Source organism: Salvelinus namaycush, chromosome 2, assembly GCF_016432855.1.
Source record: "Salvelinus namaycush isolate Seneca chromosome 2, SaNama_1.0, whole genome shotgun sequence".
Taxonomy (NCBI): Eukaryota; Metazoa; Chordata; class Actinopteri; order Salmoniformes; family Salmonidae; genus Salvelinus; species Salvelinus namaycush.
The window spans coordinates 54074680-54098921 of NC_052308.1; the positions used below are offsets into that span (position 1 = coordinate 54074680).

The window sequence follows — 24242 nt, forward strand, 5'->3', positions numbered from 1 at the left end:
ACGTTAACTAGTTATAGTGCATTTAGCTCACGTGATCCATCTAAATAACACTGATAAAACGAACCAAATGTAAACATGTCTGCTACTTGTTGGTAGCCAACTGCTGATGCTGTCATACTATAGACCGCAGTTTCCCCTAGGGGGTGGGGGGAGCGTGGCCAATGTGGCAGCCTCAGAGACAAAGCTTTGCTGTTAAAGTTCAAAATAAAGTTTGGCACCAGTTGAATCCCCCAAAAAGTACCCGTTTATATCGTTCCTTTTTAAACCTCTGAAATGGGGCCCCTCAGGGGTGCGTGCTTAGTCCCCTCATGTACACCCAGTTCACCCATGACTGCATGGGCAAGCACGACTCCAAAAACATCATTAAGTTTGCTGATGACAACAGTGGTAGGCCTGATCACAGGCAACGATGGGACAGCTTATAGGGAGGTCAGAGACCTGGCAGTGTGGTGCCAGGACAACCTTTCCCTCAATGTGAGCAAGACAAAGGAGCTGATAATGGACTACAGGAAAAGGAGGGCAGAGCACACCCCCATTAACATCAACGGGGCTGTAGTGGAGCAGGTGGAGAGCTTCAAGTTCCTTGGTGTCCACATCACCAACAAACTATCATGGCCCAAACACATCAAGACAGTCGTGAAGAGGGCACGACAAAACCTATTCTCCCTCAGGAGACTGAAAACATTTTGCATGGGTCCCCTGATCCTCAAAAAGTTATACAGCTGCGCCATCGAGAGCATCCTGACCGTTTGCATCACCACCTGGAATGGCAACTGCTCAGCATCTGACCGTAAGGCGCTACAGAGGGTAGTGCGTATGGCCCAGTAAATCACTCGTGCCAAGCATCCTGACATCCAGGACCTGCATACTAGGCAGTGTCAGAGGAAGGCCCAAAAAATTGTCAAAGACTCCAGTCACCCAAGTCATAGAAGGTTCTCTATAGCAAGCAGTACCAGAGTACCAAAAGGCTCCTTAACAGCTTCTACCCCCAAGCCATAAGACTGCTGAACAATTAATCAAATGGCCACCCGGACTATTTACATTGACACCCCCCCTTTGTTTATTATTTATGCGTAGTCACTTTACAAATTACCGACTAACCTGTACCCCCTGCACTTTGACTCGGTACTGGAAGACCCTCGTTATGTAATTTATTGTGTTACTTAGATTATTTTCTCTCTTTTTTACTTTAGTTTATTTAGTAAATACTTTAAACTATTTCTTGAACTGCATTGTTGGTTAAGGGCTTGTAAATATGAATTTCACGGTAAGGTCTATCTATACCTGTTCGGCGCCACTCCTGCATTGTCTTGACTGTGTGCTTAGGGTCGTTGTCCTGTTGGAAGGTGAACCTTCACCCCAGTCTGTGGTCCATGCACTGCAGCCAAGTTTGACCATAGTATGTACTGTATCCAACTCTTGTTCTCATGTGCCTAACATCACAGTAAAAGGGACAGCGCGAGTATCCCTTGCCAACTTAGCAAACTTGCTGGATATTTGTTAGCTAGCCCAGTACCGTTGCCTGTAGGTAGCCAACCTTCCTACAGTAATTTAGTAAGTGTTGTTACATTTTTACCATTCCATTCAGGCTGAATGCCGTTTCACAACGTGGTGATAAATAAAATTTAAAAAAATAACGGTCATCCAACTCAGAATTACAAGTCAGAAACTGAGGCAACATCCTAGAGCTCCAACCAGACATTTTTCAGTCTGAGCTTGTTTTGTTTGAGTTCACAGTTGTCTTGAACGCACCAAGAGTAATACGTTAGGGCGTGGCATACTGCATAGTTTTTTTACTAAGCAGTACGTGCTAAATAGTATGTAGTACGATTAGTACACAGTATGCCGTTTAAATAAGTATTAGGCAAGCCAGATTTCTTGATCACAGGAATGTCAGTCCTAAATCACGGTTAGGAAAACCCCTACATAACCACGTCCTAGACCTATTTTCTTATTGCCCTTTAGATGGCAGTTTCTGGGATTTTAAATCATTATTAAATGTAGACATTGTTCCCCTAGTGAGTATGCCATTGCTTTATATATTGGATTGTTTACTGATCTGTTAAAAATATAGGCTAATCTGTCATTTGTATGGATTATTTTGTAAATGTTCCAAAGTGGGAATCAATTGGTTTTCAATATTTTCACCATAGTGAGTTTAGGTCAGGTAGAGTATTGTGCATTTCCAAACAGAGGTGACACAGCTTCACTCACTCGTGTCTGGACTAGACTTTTCCCAAACAGCACTCTTGTACTGGCCTGAGGGGTATCCTATGAAGCAGGTTTTAAGAGTTAGCGAGGTAACTTTGGTAAATTCTGGATAAACGGTCATACGAAAGTGGCTCACAGCCTGGTACATTTCTATGGCAACGAATCCTTCAGAACTAAAAGGTTTTAAGGCATAGGCAGACCTGCTCCAGACAGCGTATGGAGTTATGGAGGACACAGTAGCTCAGACATAGAGCAGCAATGGCTGTATTGTGGAGGCCCTGTAATGTACTGTGAGTGCTGGGTGGTATTACCGATGAGGACCAGGGTATCAGGTGTTACGGCTGTGAATGACCATCAGAGGTACTGGGGGAAAGAGGCTCTCACTCGTAACCCCAAGATAGGTGGGTGGAAATACTACAACTTGACAATCGTCAGCAAGCTTGGCCAATGGAAACTGTTTGACGGGACGAACAGAGAGATGCCATTGTTACAGGGCGACAATAGGCAGAGCATGGCAACACTGTTCCTTGTGAAGCTCCTTCCTTCAATCACTATTAAACGACAGACCCAAAATAAATACAGAGAGACACACGACTGCTGAATCCCAAGTAAACCTTTACTCCTTACTCTAAGCAAATGGAACTGTAGAGATATGGGGTGTAAGCAAGCAATATGGTGAAAAATTCAACCAAGCTCATCGAAAGACAATGTGGAACAAGTTCCATATTGCTAAAAACCTATATCAGTAACCTCCTTAGGTATACAGGAGTAATTGTTTTGGGTCTAGGACAGGGCTCTCCAACCATGTTTCTGTAGAGCTACCGTCCAGTAGATTTTCGCTCCAACCCTAATCTAGCACCCCTTGATTCTAATAATTAGCTGGTTGATGAACTGAATCAGTTTAGTTACAACTGGGGTTGTAGCGAAAACCTACAGGAGGGTAGCTCTCCAGGAATAGGGTTGGAGAGTCCTGGTCTAGGAGTATTTTTTAACATTCAGGAGTAAAGTGGGTGACTAGCCTAAAGTACCAAAGAGAGACAGTGGCTTCAGAAAGTATTCACACCCTTCAACTCTTTCCACATTTTGTTGTGCTACATCCTGCATTTAAAATGGAGGCCCTTTTAGCGGGTGGAATAGCAGAGAACAATTCATTATGGTACTTTATGGTAAGTTTACAAACATATACTATGATAAATAGAATTGAAACGTGTATCTCACTACTGTAAATGGTGAAATACAGTACCAGTCAAATGTTTGGACACACCTATTCGATCAAGGCTTTTTCTTTATTTTTACTATTTCCTACATTGTAGAATAATAGTGAAGACATCAAAACTATGAAATAACACATATGGAATCAACCTGGCGACCATGTCTGCGCATGCACGCTGACACGTTTCCTCCGACACATTGGTGTGGCTGGCTTCTGGGTTAAGCGGGCATTGTGTCAACAAGGAACTAAAGTAATTCTGCAAAAAATGTGGCAAAGCAATTCACTTTTTGTCCTAAATATGACGTGTTATGTTTGGGGCAAATCCAATACAACAAATTACTGAGTAGCACTCTTCATATTTTCAAGCACAGTGGTGGCTGCATCATGTTATGGGTATGCTTGTAATCTTTAAGGACTGGGGAGGTTTTTAGGATACAAAATAAAACGGAATGGAGCTTAGCACAGGAAAAATCCTAGAGGAAGACCTGGTTCAGTCTGCTTTCCACCAGACACTGAGATTAATTCACCTTTCAGCAGGGCAATAACCTAAAATACAAGGCCAAATCTACACTGGAGTTGCTTACCAAGAAGATAGTGAATGTTCCTGAGTGGCCGAGTTACAGTTTTGACTTAGATCTTCTTGAAAATCTACTGCAAGACCTGAAAATGGTTGTCCAGCAATGATCAACAACCGATTTGACAGAGCTTTTAGAACTTTGAAAACAATACATACGCAAATGTTGCACAATCCAGGTGTGGAAAGCTCTTAGAGACGTACCTAGAAAGACTCACAGCTGTAAAATCCCTGCCAAAGGTGCTTCTACAAAGTATTGACTCTGGGGTGTGAATTTCTTTGTAAATGAGATATCTGTATTTCATTTTCAATACATTTGCTAATATGTATAAAAACATGTTTTCAATGTCCTTATGTAGTGTTGTGTAGATTGGTAAACAAATATTAAATCAATTTTGAAATCAAGCTGTAACAAAATTTGGAAAAAGTCAACGGGTATGAATACTTTCTGAAGGCACGGTTTGTCAGTCTGCTTACTCCTAGGGTGGTTGAGCAAGGCAGTGCCCTGCCCTCCAGTTGCCCTGGCAGTATGCTAGGTTAGCGCCAGTGCTAATTGGGCATGAGTGAAGCGGACACAGTGATGTTATTATCGACTCAAGTGGACCGCAGGGAGTCATTATCCTAATTTTCAGTTTTCTCCCTGAGGGCAGCGAGGCAGTGCTGTGGCCAGAATATATGCTGACCCTGCAAACATGACCTTCCATTTCATAAGAGATCTCTATACAGAGTCGTATCTGGCCAAGAAATCTGCAGGGAACTGGCTGTTATTTTGTTATGTCATTAGTGTTTACACACTTGTTAATAGTGTTCAAATTAAAATTGGGGATGGGTTTTCAGTCATTACTTCACTGTTCATCTTTGGCACATGCAAACACAGATCCTTTTTGCTAATGAATGGATATTGATTGAGAGGGGTTGCAGAGGCAAGGGTTAGTTCTTACCTTAGCTGGGATTGCAGCTTCACTCCTTTGGTTACAAAGTCCTCCCAGGCTGGATAACTAGCCTGTAAAGAAAAAAACACGGGGATTAGATGTTAAAAACAGTAGTAAATTATTAAATCTATAGGACGTAAACATTTCATGTCAGCGGCTACTAAAACATTCTATGAGACTGCAATCGCTTAGATGATTTAACTTAATCATATTTGCTGTCATTTTTAATTGGATGTGAAGAATATTGCCTGTTACTGGGAAAAGGAGTGGGTCAGGGAGGCTTGAACAGTCAATAGGGCTGCTGCATTGAACCAGTTGCAGTTCAAATCCAATTTTATTGGTCACACACACATTTAGCAGAAGTTATTGCGCGTGTAGTGAATTGCTTGTGTTCCGAGCTCTAATAGTGCAGTTAAAATGCTAGTTTACTAAGGGGTTCTTCTGTATGTGAAATTAAATATTAGGCAGCGGCTGTCTGTCAAGTCCAAATATTTCAGTGAGGCAAAAACATAGCACTGGCTACAGAACATGAGTAGAAATGAAAGCCTAAACATCACAGAGCCAACAATAAAAATAAGTCAAATTCTATAGAGATGATGCAATGTAAAAATAGAAACAGAGGTAGGCCTAGCCAAAACTTGGTCACCTGGTAATGGCGGACCCAAGCCGCTGTTGATAAAATGTTGGGTGCATAATGCCGCTTAGACAATAAGTCTCAAACGTTTAGCCTCTTATCGTCCAAGCCAAGCTGTTCGCTCCCACTGCAAGCACGCACCTCGGCTGAATTAAATATATTAGACCACGGGAGATGAACCACCACTGAGGCCAGTCAGTCACTTTCTTTTCCCTTTGTCACATTTGAACCTAAATTTGCTTACATTTATTTAACTAGGCTAGTCAGTTAAGAGCAAATTCTTATTTACAATGACGGCCTACCCCGGCCAAATTGTGTGCCGCCCTATGGGACTCCCAATCATGGCCGGTTGTGATACAGCCTGGAATCAAACCAGGGTCTGTAGTGACACCTCTAGGACAGATGCAGTGCCTTAGACCGCTGTGCCACTCAGGAGCCCCACTACATTTCATAGAACTTGCTTTATATGGACATGGAGCTTCCATTACTAAACTCAACTTCTCCATAGGAAAAAAGCTAAAAATAGAATGACTACACTCTTGTTGCTCAGACAACGCCATGACTGTAGTCACCTGCTATTCCTACAAATCTGACAACCCTAATCCTGCACTGTTCGAGTGACCATTGGAAAAGGGGCCAGCGAAGGCATAGTGGGCAGTCACTGACGCAACCTGGCTCTGGATGTAGAAGTCCACCGTGCCGCTTGGGTCATGAACCAAGGCACACAGGGATGTAACAGGCGGTGGTTGTTTTGTACCTTCCGTCTCCAAAAGGGGCTAATTGGTGTGTGACTCTATCCACTAACAATTAAAAATCAAATCAACCTTTGTCCTTGGCCGAGGGGGCAATTGATCCAGAAAGCTACTGGAAGAAGTCACTACGAAACAAGGACATTACCTACAGAACAAGCAATGACATGTACAAATGAAATACTTAATTTCTCCTCGAATTGTGACAGTAAATGCATTCACTGCATGCCATTTGCTTTCCGTTGCCGTTGACCTGCTTCAACAAACCAATCCTTATGTAAGTTCACATACAGGGCCCGGTGAGTAAACGTGATAAGTCACATGATAATGAGCCTATTGCTGCCCCAAGGCCAGTGAGAAAAAAAAAGCTTTTTTCCCCTGTTGGCAACAGAGCAATACAGCTGTTACGGGCTACAGTTTTAGGAGATGTGCTTTTTCGCAGAGATAATGTAATGTATTCTAGAGAGGAAGAAAATAAACTGATAGTGATCACTATGGTGCGATTTCTGAGGAAACAAATAACATAACTCTAAGCCGGTTTCCCAGCACAAACATACTAGGAAATCCTTGTTTGCCTTTCAGGCTACATAGAATTGGGTAAGGTTGGGAAATACTCAATGTTTTATTGGGGCCGTTCCAGCAAGATATGACACCAACAATCTAAATCTCAGATAAAATCATTTATGTAGTTAGAAACATAAGATTGTCATTCCTGCAACATTATTTTGTTGAAATATAAATTGGAGAAATTAAGCTAATTGATTGTACCCAAATTGGCCATTGTAATTTATAAAAGTTTAAAATAAAATCCAAAAAATATACACTACCGTTCAAAAGTTTGGGGTCACTTAGAAATGTCCTTGTTTTTGAAAGAAAAGCACTTTTTTGTTTATTTAAAATATATCAGAAATACAATGTTGACATTTTTATGCTTTAAATGACTATCGTACCCGCAAAAACACCAGTCTCAACGTCAACAGTGAAGAGGCGACACCGGGATGCTGGCCTTCTAGGCAGAGTTGCAAAGAAAAACCCATATCTCAAGCTGGCAAATAAAAACAGACAATGGACAGAGGAACTCTGCCACAAGGCCAGCATCCCGGAGTCGCCTCTTCACTGTTGACATTGAGACTGGTGTTTTGCAGGTACTATTTAATAAAGCTGCCAGTTGAGGACCTGTGAGGTATCTGTTTCTCAAACTACATTTTACATTTACATTTTAGTCATTTAGCAGACGCTCTTATCCAGAGCGACTTACAGTAGAGTGCATACATTTTATTACATTTTTACATACTGAGACAAGGATATCCCTACCGGCCAAACCCTCCCTACCCCGGACGACGCTATGCCAATTGTGCGTCGCCCCACGGACCTCGCGGTTGCGGCCGGCTGCGACAGAGCCTGGGCGCGAACCCAGCCCAGCCTGGGCGCGAACCCAGAGACTCTGGTGGCGCAGCTAGCACTGCGATGCAGTGCCCTAGACCACTGCGCCACCCGGGAGGTGGGACACTAATGTACTTGTCCTCTTGCTCAGTTGTGCACCGGGGCCTCCCACTCCTTTCTATTCTGGTTAGTTCCAGTTTGCGCTGTTCTGTGAATGGAGTAGTACACAGCGTTGTACGAGATCTTCAGTTTCTTGGCAATTTCTCGCATGGGATAGCCTTCATTTCTCAGAACAAGAATAGACTGACGAGCTTCAGAAGAAAGTTCTTTGTTTGGCCATTTTGAGCCTGTAATCGAACCCACAAATGCTGATGCTACAGATACTCAACTAGTCTAAAGAATCCAGTTTTATTGCTTCTTTAAAATCAGGACAACAGTTTTTAGCTGTGCTAACATAATTGCAAAATAGTTTACTAATGATCAATTAGCCTTTTAAAATTATAAACTTGGACTAGCTAACCAATGGCACATTGTGAGCACAGGAGTCATGTTTGCTGATAATGGGCTTCTGTACACCTATGTAGATATTCCATTTAAAAAATAAATTAGCTGTTTCCAGCTCCAATAGTCATTTACAACATTAACAATGTCTACACAGTTTTTTCTGAACAATTTGATGTTATTTTAAAATAGTGTTTTTCTTTCAAAAACAAGGACATTTCTAAGTGACCCCAAAGTTTTGAACGGTAGTGTAGTACGTAACATTGATTTGGTCCAAACCTTGAGAGAGATGAGGAATCCAATGAAATGGTCAAAACCCACCCACGGTGCCCCACACAAACCCACCCCAACAACGATTATACAGTATCAGTTCTCTATGTCTGACAAGTAGTATGGCGCTGCGGCTCAGAGTAGGACTATCCCCGACACATGAGTGGGTGGCTTTTGACCATTTCTTTGGATTCCTCATGTCTAACTCATTGTTAGAAAAACTTGGTCCAAATCAGATGTTAGGTACTATATTTATGGGATATCATAGGAATACTATAGATAAAAACTTGCCAGTTTGGGTGCCATCAATTAGCTTAATTTCTCAGAGATCAAATTATATTTCAACAAAATAATTTTACAGGAATGCTAATCTTATGTTTCTAACTACATAAATGAACAGAAACAGATGGTGGGTGTCAAAATCCTCGCGCTTTTTGAGGTGTAATGACCCACTGATCAATCAATTGCCGTCACAATGACTAATTGTTCGCAGGTGCTGTTTGACAGGCACTGGTTGATTTAAATTTCGAAATAAATACCATGAAAACACAGGAAATAATGCATTCACACGGCAGCCTGAATGCACTAGCAAAACCGTATATGAACAGTGCAGATGCTCTGGATCAAAGGGGCTGGGCAGTGTGGGATGGGGAGTATAGCCTATTGCCTGCAGTTTTGTGCTTGTCTCTCACCTTTCAAACTGGTTTCAGTAGCAGAATTCAAAAAAATAAATAATTTTACAACTTCATGAAATTATGAAGGGGAAAATAGCTGTAGACTACTTGCAGTCTAAAAAACTGTGTGCATAGCATCTAAGCACCACTTGTAGCCTACCAGTGCCAATGGTTTGTACCAAAGAGGCTGCTTTCCTGTGTCTGAAAAAAAGCTTGAAGTGATCCACCCAGGAGAGCCCTCCCTGTTTCTTTCATGGTTTCACTTCCTTGATTATTTTTTCTCCCTAGTGAGTACAGCTCTTCTGAAGTTAGTCCCTCGAGTTTCTCTTTAAACTCCATGAAAGCCTTTGTATCGGAGTTGACTCCCAGAGAGAATCTCTATTACAATTTGCTGTTGCTATGGAAAGACGAAATGACTAACATACACCTTCTACACTCTTACTGGCTAGTTCTTGCGCCATCTCCATGCCTCCAAAAACAGCATCAGGGTATGCCACTGGAACCTAACTGATCATTGATCCTGTTGAACAGTAAAGTAGCGGACTTTGCTTCATTCATGCTGTAGCTCAGCTGTCATTCATTCATGCCTAGAGCTGTACCAACAGTGGAGCCAGCCTGCCTCCCGTGCTCCACTTATTGGATTAATAATTGATACAAAAAGATGACGGTCCAGCTCCTCTCTACACTTAAACTGCTACTAACAAGGGCCCTTTGGAGACTAGTGGAGCCCGATAGCCCAGTAACAAATCATACACCAATGAGGTTGAGCATACTTTTTGCACATCTCAAATACATTTTCACACTGGATGGAGAACGAAGCACTGTCCTTATAAAGACAGATGGAACCTAAAAGGACACTTGTTGATTGAGAATACCTGTGGACCACACAGTCTAGGGTGGGTGCGTTTGGATGCTACAACACCAGTTTCCCACAGGGCTGTTCAGGGGTTGATGGGCTGTTAAATTCCAGTGATCTGTAGTACTGCATTGATCCTGAGCAAACACCGGAGACCTGAAAGCCACCCTCACCATCCTCCACATGCAAATTTCCTCTATCACCCGGGCTCAGCCCCTAGCATGGCCGCTCCCAGATTCCAAGCTTGGATAAGAACACACTCAACAATTGTCAAAGTGAAAGCACAGTGTTACCTCTGCCCATAAAAAATAATCCCTTCAATTCCGGGATGTCCTCCATAGGGAAAGTCTGAGGATGGGTGTGGACGGATAACAGTTGAGTAGCTTGTCAACACGCTGACTTAAACTTCTTTCATCGTATGTCAACAGCCCTGCGAGAGGGCGCATCAGATAGCAACAACCTTTGACAGTGCTGGCACAAACCCTATTACCAGGAAACTATGACTCAAGCTTTAGTCATCCTCCTGAAGTTCTCACTGTTCAGTATAGCATTTATCTTTATGTTCAGAACACCAGCTTTGAGTGCAGACTGCACAAGTAGGCTGCTGTAACATAAAAAATGAAGGGTTCAACAAGGGTTCTTCTCAGCTCTTCAAAGTTCTTTGAAGAACCTTAAGGTTATTGGCACTGAAATGGTTCTTCCAAGAGCCCATAGGTGGTGGGGGTTCTTGCAGGAACTGCCAAACTGAAACATTTGGATTTGAAAGGACGGCAGGTGCAGGCACTTACCTCAAATTGAGATCTTCACATTTTTCAGTTAAGGTTTGTCCCTTGAATGAACTAAATGTACGTTTTTTGATAATGATGCCATCTATCATATTTGCGCAAATCTTTCTAAAACAGACAATGGACACAATTCAATGGATATCTATCAATAAAAAGGTACAAATATGTAGGCTAGCTGTATTGGGTGCAGATTACTGAACTGATCACTTTTGTGTCTGCAGGTATACAGACGAGGCACACACAAGGTATGTAAATTTGTATTGGTATGTTACGCAGATCACATTTACCATCCTCCTCCCTTACCTCTTCAAAACAGTTTCTCATTAACATTTACCACAAAATCCAAGGTATGAATATTGACGTGTGCATGTTGTTTAATCTGTATAATTAAACATTTTATTCACAGACTTGACCCTCCCTACACATCTGATCAATATAAGAGGAAACCTGTTCAATCACCAAGCACTGCAAAACCATTCAGGCTATGGATATGGAGGGGGGGGGGGGGGGGTAGTTAACCCCAAAAGGTTCTTGATAAAGGTTTGAGGGTCCATTAAAAGGGGTTCTTTGAAGAACCCTTTTTTTTTTAAAAAGTTATTCCAAGGACTTAGGGTTTCCCCCACAGTCTCAATTTGAAGAACCCCTAAAGGATACTCCAGGAACCTTTTCATTTTTTAGTGTATAACGTCTTGATATCTTAACCATTAGAATAGTACTGGCATGTTTGCAGGTTGGGACCCAACAACAACTAGATTAAAATCAGCCAGCAACATCTTCCTCAATATATAGTCAGCATAGGATCATGTTATTGATAGAAGAAAATGCACATTTAGTGTCGAAATGTTAATTGTGCTACAGTTAAACCAGCAAATCAGTGTGGTGCTCAAGACAAAACAATTGGCTTGTTAAATTAAATTCCCCCTTAGTGTGATACTAAAATGAAGTGATCCAACTCAGTTGCACCTGCAAATAAAGCATCTTGCTCTGTTACAACCACAATACATAGACCAGGTCAGTGTTCTAGACTGGAGATTTCAGGAGCTGTTTCCAGAACCGGCGAATTGGAGGACAGGGTAACCCGAGAGGCTTTGCCCTAAGGCACTGTTCTCAGTGGCCCTCTGCCCAGGGTACACGGCTACTGGGGCCCAGTGAACCAGCGGAGGTTGCTTCTTAAATTTAACCTCTACTTCCTCAGAAACCCGGGTCCGGGAGCACCCCCACCAGTAAAAAAGCTGACTAGCATAGGCTAGCATAGCGTCACAAGTAAATAGTAGCATCTAAATATCATTAAATCACAAGTCCAAGACACCAGATGAAAGATACACATCTTGGTAATCAAGCCATCATTTCTGATTTTTAAAATGTTTTACAGGGAAGACACAATATGTAAATCTATTAGCTAACCACGTTAGCAAAAGACACCATTTTTTTTACTCCATCAGTAGCTATCACAAATTCGACCAAATAAAGATATAAATAGCCACTAACCAAGAAACAAATTCATCAGATGACAGTCTGATAACATATTTATTGTATAGCATATGTTTTGTTAGAAAAATGTGCATATTTCAGGTATAAATCATAGTTTACCATTGCAGCCACCATTACAAACTCGACTAGAATAACTACAGAGAGCAACGTGTATTACCTAATTACTCATCATAAAACATTTCTTAAAAATACACAGCGTACAGCAATTGAAAGACACAGATCTTGTGAATCCAGACAATATTTCAGATTTTCTAAGTGTTTTACAGCGAAAACACAATATAGCGTTATATTAGCTTAGCACAGTAGCAAACCACACAACAGCATTGATTCCAGCCAAACATAGCGATAACGTATTCACCACCAAAATATATTAATTTTCACTAACCTTCTCAGAATTCTTCAGATGACAGTCCTGTAACATCATATTACACAATGCATATAGAGTTTGTTCGAAAATGTGCATATTTAGCGGCACAAATCGTGCTTATACAATGAAAATAGTGTCCAAATACTCAAGCAATCTGTCCGGCGCCATCTTGGAAAGACACCTATTCTTATCGAAAACTATTCATAAACTTGACAAAAAAAATACAGGTTGGACAGCAATTGAAAGACAAATTAGTTCTTAATGCAATCGCTGAATTACATTTTTTAAATTAACGTTACTGTGCAATACAGGGTGCAATACAGGGTGCGATAACGCAAGGCTAGACGGCAAATAATGGCGTCTTATGCATTTTACTTTTTCAGCAGAACAACGAATTATCAGCATAAATAGTTCTTACTATTAGCTGAACTCCCATCAGAATCTTGGGAAAGGTGTCCTTTGGCCAAAAGAATCGTTGCTGGGTTGGAGAATGTTTCCTTCCACGTTGCAATTAGCAGTACACAATGGCATGCGAGAGAGAGATACCCAACTCAATACAACAGCAGAAAATGAAATGCCCGAAAATCGCAATATACTGACAAACTGATATAAATCGGTTTAAAATAACAAGATTATGATGTCTTTAAAGCCTATATCGAATAAAAACAGAGCCGGATATAACTAGAAGCTAAAACGGGAGCTTCTAAAACGACATCCCAATGTCCTTAGTGCGTCAGCGCGAAGAAGCAAAAGAAGGGACACCTCGATTCCAATCAATTTATAGACTTTCTGAACTGCGTAGAGACTCCATTTCAAGGCCCTCTATTCGCTGACACCCAGGGGAAGGCGTATGCAGCGCATCTCAACCAATAGAAGACAGGCAAAGTTATACACAGGTCTGAGAACCGGTTTGGAAAAATCTGCATTCTCAACTCCACATAGGGAAATTGCTCTAAGTCCAGTTCTGTTTCACTTACAGACATAATTCAAACGGTTTTAGAAACTAGAGAGTGTTTTCTATCCAATAGTAATAATAATATGCATATTGTACGAGCAAGAATTGAGTACGAGGCAGTTTAATTTGGGAACACCAAGAAAAAAGTGCTAACAGCTCCCCCTATTGACAAGAAGTGTTAAGGATTCACCCCATTTCGTTTCAATTTTTGTCTAGAATGACATACCCAAATCTAACTGCCTGTAGCTCAGGACATCAACCAAGTATATCCATATTCTTGATACCATTTGAAAGGAAACACTGAAGTGTGTGGAAATGTGAAATTAAACGCAGGATAATAACCCATATCTGGTTAAAGATAATACAAAGAAAAAAAACAAAAACAAAAATGCATGTTTCATCATCTTTGAAATGCAAGAGAAAGGCCAAAATGTAATAATCCAGGTTAGGAGCAATTTAGATTTTGGCCACTACGGCAGTGTATGTGCAAAGTTTTAGACTGATTCAATAAACTATTGCATTTCTGTTCAAAATGTTGTATCAAGACTGCCCAAATGTACCCAATTGGTTTATTAATACATATAAGTTCATAATTGTGCACTCTCCTCAAACAACAGCATGGTATTCTTTCACTGTAATAGCTGCTGTAAATTGGACAGTGCAGTTATATTAACAAGAATTTAAGCTTTCTGCCCATATCAGACATGTCCATGTCCTGGGTAACGTTATTTTTATTTACAACCTCATGCTAATCACATTAGGCTACGTTAGCGCAACCAACCTGTGGTGGTGTGGGGGGGGGGGTAAGAGGCGGAGACACCGATCCCGTAGATGTTATCAAGGTGGTGATACAGACAAACATCAGCTCCCAAATGAATCAAATTAAAATGTATTTGTCACACGCGCCGAATATAACGTGGAGACCTTAGTGAGATGCTTACTTAGTGTAAAAAAGGTGAACAATAGGTAAGTAAAGAAATAAACAGTAAAAAGACAGTGAAAAATTAACAGTAGCGAGGCTATATACAGTAGCAAGGCTACAAACAGGCACCGGTTCGTAGGGCTGATTGAGGTAGTATGTACATATGGTTAAAGTGACTATGCATATATGATAAACAGAGATTAGCAGTAGCGTAAAAAAGGGGTTGGCGGGTGGCAGGACACAATGCAAATAGCCCGGTTAGCCAATGTGCGGGGGGCACTGGTTGGTCTGCCAATTGAGGTTGTATGTACATTAATAAGACTTCTGCAAGGTGGATGCCCATTTTTGGGGGAACAAAACTCACCGATATATCTGCCGATATACTGTTTAACTTCTTATGGCTGGGGGCGCTATTTTCATATTCGGATGGAAAGCGTGTCCAGAGTAAATTGCCTGATACCCAGGCTAAGATTAGCATATTATTAGTAGATTTGGATAGAAAACACTCTGAAGTTTCTAAAACTGTTTGAATGATGCTGAGAGTATAACATAACTCATATGGCAGGCAAAAACCTGAGAAAAAATCCAACCAGGAAGTGGGAAATCTGAGATTTGTAGGTTTGTCTTTGCCTATCCAAGATACAGTGGAAATGGGGTCCGATTGCACTTCCTAATGCTTCCACTAGATGTCAACAGTCTTTAGAGCCTTGTTGTTTCAGGCTTCTACTGTGAAGGGGGAGAGAATAAGAGCTGTTTGACTAAGAGGTCTGGCAGAATGCCATGAGCTAAGTCAGGCGCGTGGCCGTGAGAGCGAGCTCTGTTCCTTTTCATTTCTAAAGAATTGTCCGGTTGAAACATTATTGAAGATTTATGATAAAAACATCCTAAAGATTGATTCTATACATCGTTTGACATGTTTCTACGAACTGTAATGGAACTTTTTTACTTTTCGTCTGGACTAAGTGCCTGCGCCTCGTGAATTTGTTTTTGTGAAACAAACGCACGAACAAAAGGAGGTATTTGGACATAAATTATGGACTTTATCCAACAAAACAAACATTTATTGTGGAACTGGGATTCCTGGGAGTGCATTCCGATGAAGATCAAAGGTAAGTGAATATTTATAATGCTAATTCTGACTTCTGTTGACTCCACAACATGGCGGGTATCTGTATGGCTTGTTTTGGTGCCTGAGCGCTGTACTCAGATTATTGCATGGTGTGCTTTTTCAAAATCTGACACAGCAGTTGCATTAAGGAAAAGTATATCTTTAATTCCATGCATAACACTTGCATTGTCATCAATATTTATGATGAGTATTTCTGTAATTTGATGTGACTCTGCAAAATCACCAGATGTTTGTTTGAGACAATGCATTTCTGAACATAACACGCCAATGTAAACTGAGATTTTTGGATATAAATATGTATTGTGTAACATGAAGTCCTATGAGTGCCATCTGAGATCAAAGGTTAGTGATTCATTTTCTCCATTTCTGCTTTTTGTGACTCCTCTCTTTGGCTGGAAAAATGGCTGTGTTTTTCTGTGACTAGGCACTGACCTAACATAACCATATGGTGTGCTTTCGTCGTAAAGCCTTTTTGAAATCGGACACTGTGGTGTGATTAACAACAAGTTTCTTTAAAATGGTGTATAATACTTGTATGTTTGAGGAATTTTAATTGAGATTTCTGTTGTTTTGAATTTGGCGCCTGCAGTTTCACTGGCTGTTGTCAAGTTGATCCCATTAACGGGATTTCAGCCGTTAACAGCAGGTAAATGAAAAAGTCATTTATCCATACTGAATACTCAGAAATTGCTATCAAAAAGAGCAATTGTCGAAGAAATAATCTTCAAAATGCTTATTTCTTACATTGTGGCAATAATGACATGAGATGGCACCGATAGACATGGCTGCCTTCTTTCGGGCAACTCCGGGCTATTTATTTTTATGTAATTTCTCACGTTATTAGCCACAACTTTCTTTGCATTATTTATTACATACAGCCGGAAATAACTTTTAGATAGAGAGGTGGTAAATCACCAGGATTTCAACCAGGAACACAACTTTCCTGAATTGGATCCTTTCTTCGTACCTTACAAGGCAATTGAACTTAACCCAGAGGCTGCTCCAAGACGTCGCCAGCGGAGAAGTAGTATTCGGAGTGGACTCCACCATAAACGCCTGATTGGTGGAGTGCTGCAGAGACGGGAGAACCTTCTGGAATATTTATGATGTAATTTCGTATTTCTGTTGACTCCAACATGGCGGAGAAATGTTGTTTATATCTGAACGCCGTCTCAGATTATTGCATGGTGTGCTTTTTCCGTAAAGTTTTTTTTTTTTAAATCTGACACAGCGGTTGCATTAAGAACAAGTGTATCTTTAATTCTATGTAAAACATGTATCTTTCATCAAAGTTTATGATGAGTATTTCTGTTATTTGATGTGGCTATGCAATTTCTACGGATATTTTTGGAGGCATTTCTGAACATGGCGCCAATGTAAACTGAGATTTTTGGATATAAATATGCACATTATCGAACAAAACATACATGTATTGTGTAACATGATGTCCTATGAGTGTCATCTGATGAAGATCATCAAAGGTTAGTGATTAATTTGATCTCTATTTCTGCTTTTTGTGACTCCTCTCTTTGGCTGGAAAATGGCTGTATGTTTTTTGTGACTAGGCTCTGACTTAACATAAACATATGGTGTGCTTTTGCGGAAAAGCCTTTTTGAAATCGGACAAGATGGGTAGATTAACAAGAAGTTAAGCTTTAATTTGGTGTATTGCACTTGTGAATGTATGAAAGTTAAATATTTCTAAGAAATATTTTTGAATTTCGCGCTCTGCCTTTTCAGCGGATGTTGTTAGCGGAACCCCTAGCCATAAGAAGTTAAACACTTCTAGCAGCCAAAGTACATTGTCAGAAGTTTCTTTTGCCCTTCCGCTTCACTTTTTTATGGAGCCCGTAAGGGGTCATGGTGGGGGGGTGGGGGGGGGGGGGGGGGGGACAGCCAGGTTAATCCGTTCAGTTGTCACATTACGCCACAGACGTCTCAAGTTTTGAATGAACGTGCAATTGGCATGTCGAACGCAGGAATGTCCCCCAGAGCTGTTTGCCAGAGAATGTAATGTTCATTTATCTACCAGAAGCTGCTTGCCAATGTCATTTTAGAGAATTTGGCAGTACATCCAACCGGCCCCACAACCACAGACCATGTGTATGTCAGTTTGGTCATGTCAAAGTTGTCAACAGAGTGCCCCATGATCTGACAACCACGGTGTCAGATTTTTAAAATGCTTTACGGCGAAAGCATACCTAGCCCAGCAGACAAATCATTACAAACAGTAACCAGCCAAGTAGAAGAGTTACACAAGTCAGATATAGAGATTAAATTAATCCCTTACCTTTGATGATCTTCATATGGTTGCACTCAGCAGACATTCATTTACTCAATAAATGTTCCATTTGTTCGATAAAGTCTCTTTATATCCAAAAACCTCCGGATTGTTCACGCGTTTTCTTCAGTAATCCACAGGTTCAAACGCAGTCAAAACAGGCAGACAAAAAATCCAAATTGTATCCGTAAAGTTCATAGAAACATGTCAAACGATGTTTATATTCAATCCTCAGGTTGTTTTTAGCTTAAATAGTTGATAATATTTCAACCGGACAATAACGGCGTCAATATAAAAGGTAAACAAGAAAGGCACTTTCTCGGGTCGCGTGCATGAAAAAGCTCTGACACTTTTGGGTCCAGTCATTCAGACTGCTCTTCCTCATTTTTCAGAATACAAGCCTGAAACAATTTCTAAAGACTGTTGACATCTAGTGGAAGGAATTTGAGTCCTAAGTCAATGGATACTGTAATGGCATTGAATAGAAAACTACCAAAAAAAACAAAAAAACTACTTCCTGAATGGATTTCTCAGGTTTACACCTGCCAAATCAGTTCTGTTATACTCACAGACACTATTTTAACAGTTTTGGAAACTTTAGAGTGTTTTCTATCCAAATCTACCAGTTATATGCATATCATATCTTCTGGGTCCGAGACGCAGGCAGTTTAATTTGGGCATGCTTTTCATCCAAAATTGAGAAACCAAGGCTGTTGAGTGTGCCGATAAGAATGTGGTGATTGACAGAATCGAAAGCCTTGGCCAGGTCGATGAAGACGGCTGCACAGTACTGTCTTTTATCGATGGCGGTTATGATATCGTTTAGGACCTTGAGCTTGGCTGAGGTGCACACATGACCAGCTCGGAAACCAGATTGCATAGCGCAGAAGGTACGGTGGGATTCGAAATGGTCGGTGATCTGTTTGTCAACATGGCTTTCGAAGACCTTAGGAAGGCAGGGTAGATATAGGTCTGTAACAGTTTGGGTCTAGAGTGTCTCCCCCTTTGGAGAGGGGGATGACCACGGCAGCTTTCCAATCTTTAAGGATCTCAGACAATACGAGAGGTTGAACAGGCAAGTAATAGGGGTTGCAACAATTGCGATGGATCATTTTACAAAGAGAGCGTCCAGGTTGTCTAGCCCAGCTGATTTGTAGGGGTCCAGATTTTGCAGCTCTTTCAGAACATCAGGATTTGGGTGAAGGAGACGCATGGGGGGTGCATTGGCAATTGCCGTGGAGGGTGTAGAGCTGTTGGCCAGGGTAGAGGTAGCCAGGTGGAAAGGATGTCCAGCCGTAGAAAAATGCTTATTGAAATTCTCAATTATCATGGATTTATCGGTGGTGACAGTGTTTCCTAACCTCAAGGCAGTGGGCAGCTGGGAGGAGGTGCTCTTATTCTCCATGGACTTTAAGTGTTGGCATTGAGCAAACAGTAGATGGGGAAGCTGTGGGGCAAATAGGCCTAGGCCCAACCTGAAATAGCCTACTCAATTTACCTCTAATCTAACCCTTTAACTTCTCTGGGGCAGGTGGGACGCAAACGTCCCACCGGCCAATAGCCAGGGAAAATACAGCGAGCCATATTCAAATAACATGATATAAAAATCAAACTTTCATTAAATCACACATGTAAGATACCAAATTAAAGCTACACCCGTTGTGAATCCAGCCAACATGTCAGATTTCAAAAAAGTTTTTTGGCGAAAGCATAAGATGCTATTATCTGATGACAGCACCTCAGTAAACAAACAGAGTAGCATATTTCAACACTGCAAGCACGACACAAAACGCAGAAATAAAATATAAATCATGCCTTACCTTTGACGAAATTCTTTTGTTGGCACTCCAATATGTCCCATAAACATCACAAATGGTCCTTTTGTTCGATTAATTCCATCGATATATATCCAAAATGTCAATTTATTTGGACCGTTTCATCCAGAAAAACACAGCTTCCAACTTTCGCCAAGTCACTACAAAATATCACTACTTTTGTCATACAACGTTAGGTATTTTTAAACGTTAATAATCGATCAATTTGAAGACGGGATGATCTGTGTTCAATACAAAACGAAACCAAACTGACGAAACATTTTTCATAACATGACTCTCTCCAAACATTTACTTCATGTGACCCTCATTTACGACAGCCCTACTTCTTCAGTACACAAAGGAATAACCTCAACCGATTTCCAAGGACTGGTGACATCCAGTGGAAGCGGTAGGAACTGCAAGCAAGTCCTTTAAAAATCTGGTGTCTCTTAAACTCATTGAAAAGACAGTGACATCAAAAAAATACAAATTCTGAATGGTTTGTCCTCAGGGTTTTGCCTGCTACATAAGTTCTGTTATTCTCACAGACATGATTCAAACAGTTTTAGAAACGTCAGAGTGTTTTCTATCCAAATCTAATAATAATATGCATATCTTATATTCTGGAGATGAGTAGCAAGCAGTTGAATTTTGGCATGCTATTTTTCCCGAAAGTGAAAAAGCTGCCCCCTGCCCTCAAGAAGTTAATAAAAAAGGGCATTGGTTGCAATCCTAGTATCATGCCCAAGGGTAGAGGTCTATAAGTTTCATAAAATGATATAGGCCTAGCTGCTTGTAAGTAAATTAAATATGAATATTTTGGGAATATATGGCCATATGTTGGGGATGCCATGCTGGTAATTTGCTGGGTGCTGCTGCCACATGCAACTCAACCCTGCCAATGTCAGTTGCCAATCAGGATAACAGTCACTGACATTGGATGACTTCGTGGCCTTTATGACCATTTATGACCAAAGAAAAAGACAGCGTTTGGGCTCTTCTTATCTAAGACAGTCTCCCTTTTATACACTATTGCTATACTTGAGTAGATATTTCGGGAAAAGTTAGGTCTACTGTAACCCCCCAATAGTATTGTTCCCATAGACAAGAGTGACCAATTTCCTGCTCACCTGTGCACAATCGAATGGAAACATTTCAGAAGTGAGTGAGTGCTATTGGTGTTAAGTCACACTTGCAAATAGTTGCGATAGATTACTTGATAAAAGACGAGTTTGTATGATAAAGACTTTTGGGAAAAGCTGGGAAAACATCCAATAGTGTGTCATGATAAAATTCAACAAATACATTTTACACAGATTTTAAAATTCAGCTTGCTAACGTTCACTAGTTAGAAGAACATCTGACCAGAGGCTACAGGTAAAATGGATGACCCTGTTGATCTACTCCAGCTTGGGTTAGCTAGCCAGCTAACATCAAAGCAAGTAGAGTTGGTCTACCAGCAAGTTGGCTAACATTAGTTAGCCTGTTGCATTTGTTTTAGCTAGGTAAAATGTGTTATATATTGGATATTCAGTTATCCCATCAATAGCTACTGAACCAAGCATGCCATGACTATGAAAACTGTATATTAAGAATCAGGGTTGGATGGAGAATCTCCATCCACACCAATTTTTTTATTATTAGTGGTTTCTTCCGGATCTCAATATTCAATAGCTCTTAAATAGGTGCAATATGCAGAAATCGTGTTGCCATTTCCTGGGTAGTAAAAACCTACTTTCAGTTTGTGACAAAACAAGCAATGTATAGTGTAGATAATCATTGTACCATCTTAACCGCAGTGAAATATATTTTTACCCAAAAACATTGTATTTTCAAGCGGTTTGAAGTTGGCGTACAAAACAAAGACACTAAATCTAAACTTAACAGGAAGCATAGAAAGAGAACAGATCTACCGCTTCTTAGACTTGCTTTCAATTAGAATGACAGATCTATAACTTACATTTCAATGTGAATTTAGTCAGATCGCCCAAAAATGTACATACTGCAGCTTTAACCAAAGCATGACATGACTATGAAAATTATATATTCTGAACCAGGGGAGGATAGAAGGGGAGGGGGTTCTACCATCCACCCCGATTCAGAAAATACCATGTTCATAGTCATGGCATGCTGAGTAAATAGCTATTGACGAGTGAAAACCGAATGTCCACCGAAATTACAATACAAAACCAATTTTACCTCAGTCACACTTTGGGTTGGCAAAATGAATACTGAGGCAAGCCGTAAAAACGTGGCAAAGTGCAAATAACTTAGTTCGCTAGCTACTACTACTACTACTACTTGAAGTGTCTCACCAGATAACCTTTTAACATCTATTTGAGTTCTATCTACTGTACTAAGAATGTTATTTAACCAATGTGAACTTCTCTTACCTTCATGTCGTTCATGATGATCTGGAAGAGCCCTCCCAGAGCGCTGCATTCCTTTTCAATACCCGAATCCATTTTCCAAGTCGAAAAAATACTAACAGTAGTAGCTAGCTTTTAAGGTTAAAGAAATGCGTTTATAAATATACGTTGTTAATAGTAACGCGTTTATAAATATATGTTGAGGGAAACCCCGACGTACAAAGTTCAAGTAATTGAGACAAAAACAGAGCCCGATCGAGACAAATATATTTCAAAGTAACTAGCTAACGCTAGTTATTTAGAGAGTAAAACAAAAATCGGGGGGCACAATACATAGTAATACCACATACTGTCTGTTAACTGTCTTTGCAATACTGTTCCAGTCAGACTCAGTGTGGTAGGCTAGCTAGCTAACTAGCCAGCCAACTTGATACACCTCCGAGAAAACATGGCATGGTTGAGTACGCCCGGTAGCTCGAATGGAAAGTCCAAACCTATAACTACCACACAGCCAAATAGGCAATGCGGCTGGCTAGCAATACCTGACTAGCGACCTGCTAGCTAACGCGCGGGCAGGTAACTGGCAATTTCTTGATAAATTACTTACTAGTCAGCGAATAATATTTATTTAAAAATCTTATTTCAGTTTCCCATGGTCCGGTGAAAACGACTTCTCTTATTCCTATGCGTTTTCAGCTTGTTTGCACATGTGTGTCATGGCCCTTCACCCAAATATTCGATGAGAATCCACGTATCGTTTTGAGTTGGCTTGCCTTGTGTGTGTTGCTACCACGGTACGCTCAATATTCCCTCTTCTTCTTCTTCTTCAGTGGGGTTTGTCCGCGGTTGGCATCCGTTATGGTGCATTACCGCCACCTACTGTACTGGAGCGTGGGCCAGAGACGGAGAAACGAAATCCTACCTGCCAGCCCCGTTGCTCTTAAAAAAAGATAACACAATATTTGAAACTATATCTAATGACGTTCTACTCAATATACTCTTTACACTAATTTCCTGTATTCCCTTCTCCCTCACGCTAGATCTCAGCCTCTCTCTTTCAGGGCCCCTGAGTGGCACAGCGGTCTAAGGCACTGCATCTCAGCGCGTGAGGCATCACTACAGACACCCTGGTTTGAATCCAGGCTGTATCACAACTGGCCGTGATTGGGAGTCCCATAGGGCGGTGCACAATTGGCCCAGCGTCGTCTGGGTTTGGCCGGTGTAGGCCGTCATTGTAAATAAGAATTTGTTCTTAACTGACTTGCTTATTTAAATAAAGGTTCAATTAAATGTTTAAAAAAAATTTTTTTAAATGAAACTTTGACACTGCCCACACTGTAGCAATACATGCTCCACTGTCTCGGTTTCCTGCCAATAATCACACGGAATCTTTCCTATCACATGTAAGATCTTATTCAATTGGCTGTGTCCCACCGTTAATCTTGTAAAAATAGCCTCCTCTCTTCTGTCCCTTCCTGCAGTCCTCCCCGACTTTCGTCTGTACTTTAAATAAATGCCTTCCCTTATTTTCTCTATTCCACTGCTCCTGCCATATCTGCACCATCACTGTCCATATCAGGCTTTTTGCCTCTGCCTTGCTCATTGAAACTACAAAACCAACATCCCCACGACTAATTGCTTGTTTAGCCAATACATCAACTGCCTCGTTCCCCTTCACCCCCACATGGGCTAGTACCCAAGTAAATGTTAACTGTATACCCATCTGCCTAATCCTGCCATGCATTTGTAGTACGTCTTAAAGCAGGTTTTGTCTGCTACAGTTGAAGTCGGAAGTTTACATACACATAGGTTGGAGTCATTAAAACTCGTTTTTCAACCTGTGGATGTATTTCAAGGCCTTCAAACTCAGTGCCTCTTTGCTTGACATCATGGAAAAATCTAAAGAAATCAGTCAAAAATTTGTAGACCTCCACAAGTCTGGTTCATCCTTGGGAGCAATTTCCAAATGCCTGAGTGTACCACGTTCATCTGTACAAACAATAGTAAGCAAGTATAAACACCGTGGGACCACGCAGACATCATACCGCTCAGGAAGGAGACACGTTCTGTCTTCTAGAGATGAGGGGGGAGGCTTGCAAGCCGAAGAACACAATCCCAACCGTGAAGCACGG

The 24242-nt window shown here is 41.0% G+C and overlaps 1 protein-coding gene across 3 annotated transcripts in view; it reads right to left on the reverse strand.

The window, feature by feature from the left end:
- mtss1 (MTSS I-BAR domain containing 1) overlaps window positions 1-22891 on the reverse strand; it is a 131779-nt gene extending 108888 nt beyond the window's left edge. For all 3 annotated transcript variants that reach the window (XM_039015174.1, XM_039015167.1, XM_039015159.1), the window contains exons 1-2: window positions 22135-22891; window positions 4940-5001 (exon numbers count right to left, since the gene is read on the reverse strand). In XM_039015174.1, the coding sequence (XP_038871102.1) occupies window positions 4940-5001; window positions 22135-22206 (134 nt within the window). In that variant the 5' untranslated portion in view covers window positions 22207-22891. The remainder of the gene's footprint in view (window positions 1-4939; window positions 5002-22134) is intronic.
- Between the last annotated feature and the right edge of the window lie 1351 nt (window positions 22892-24242).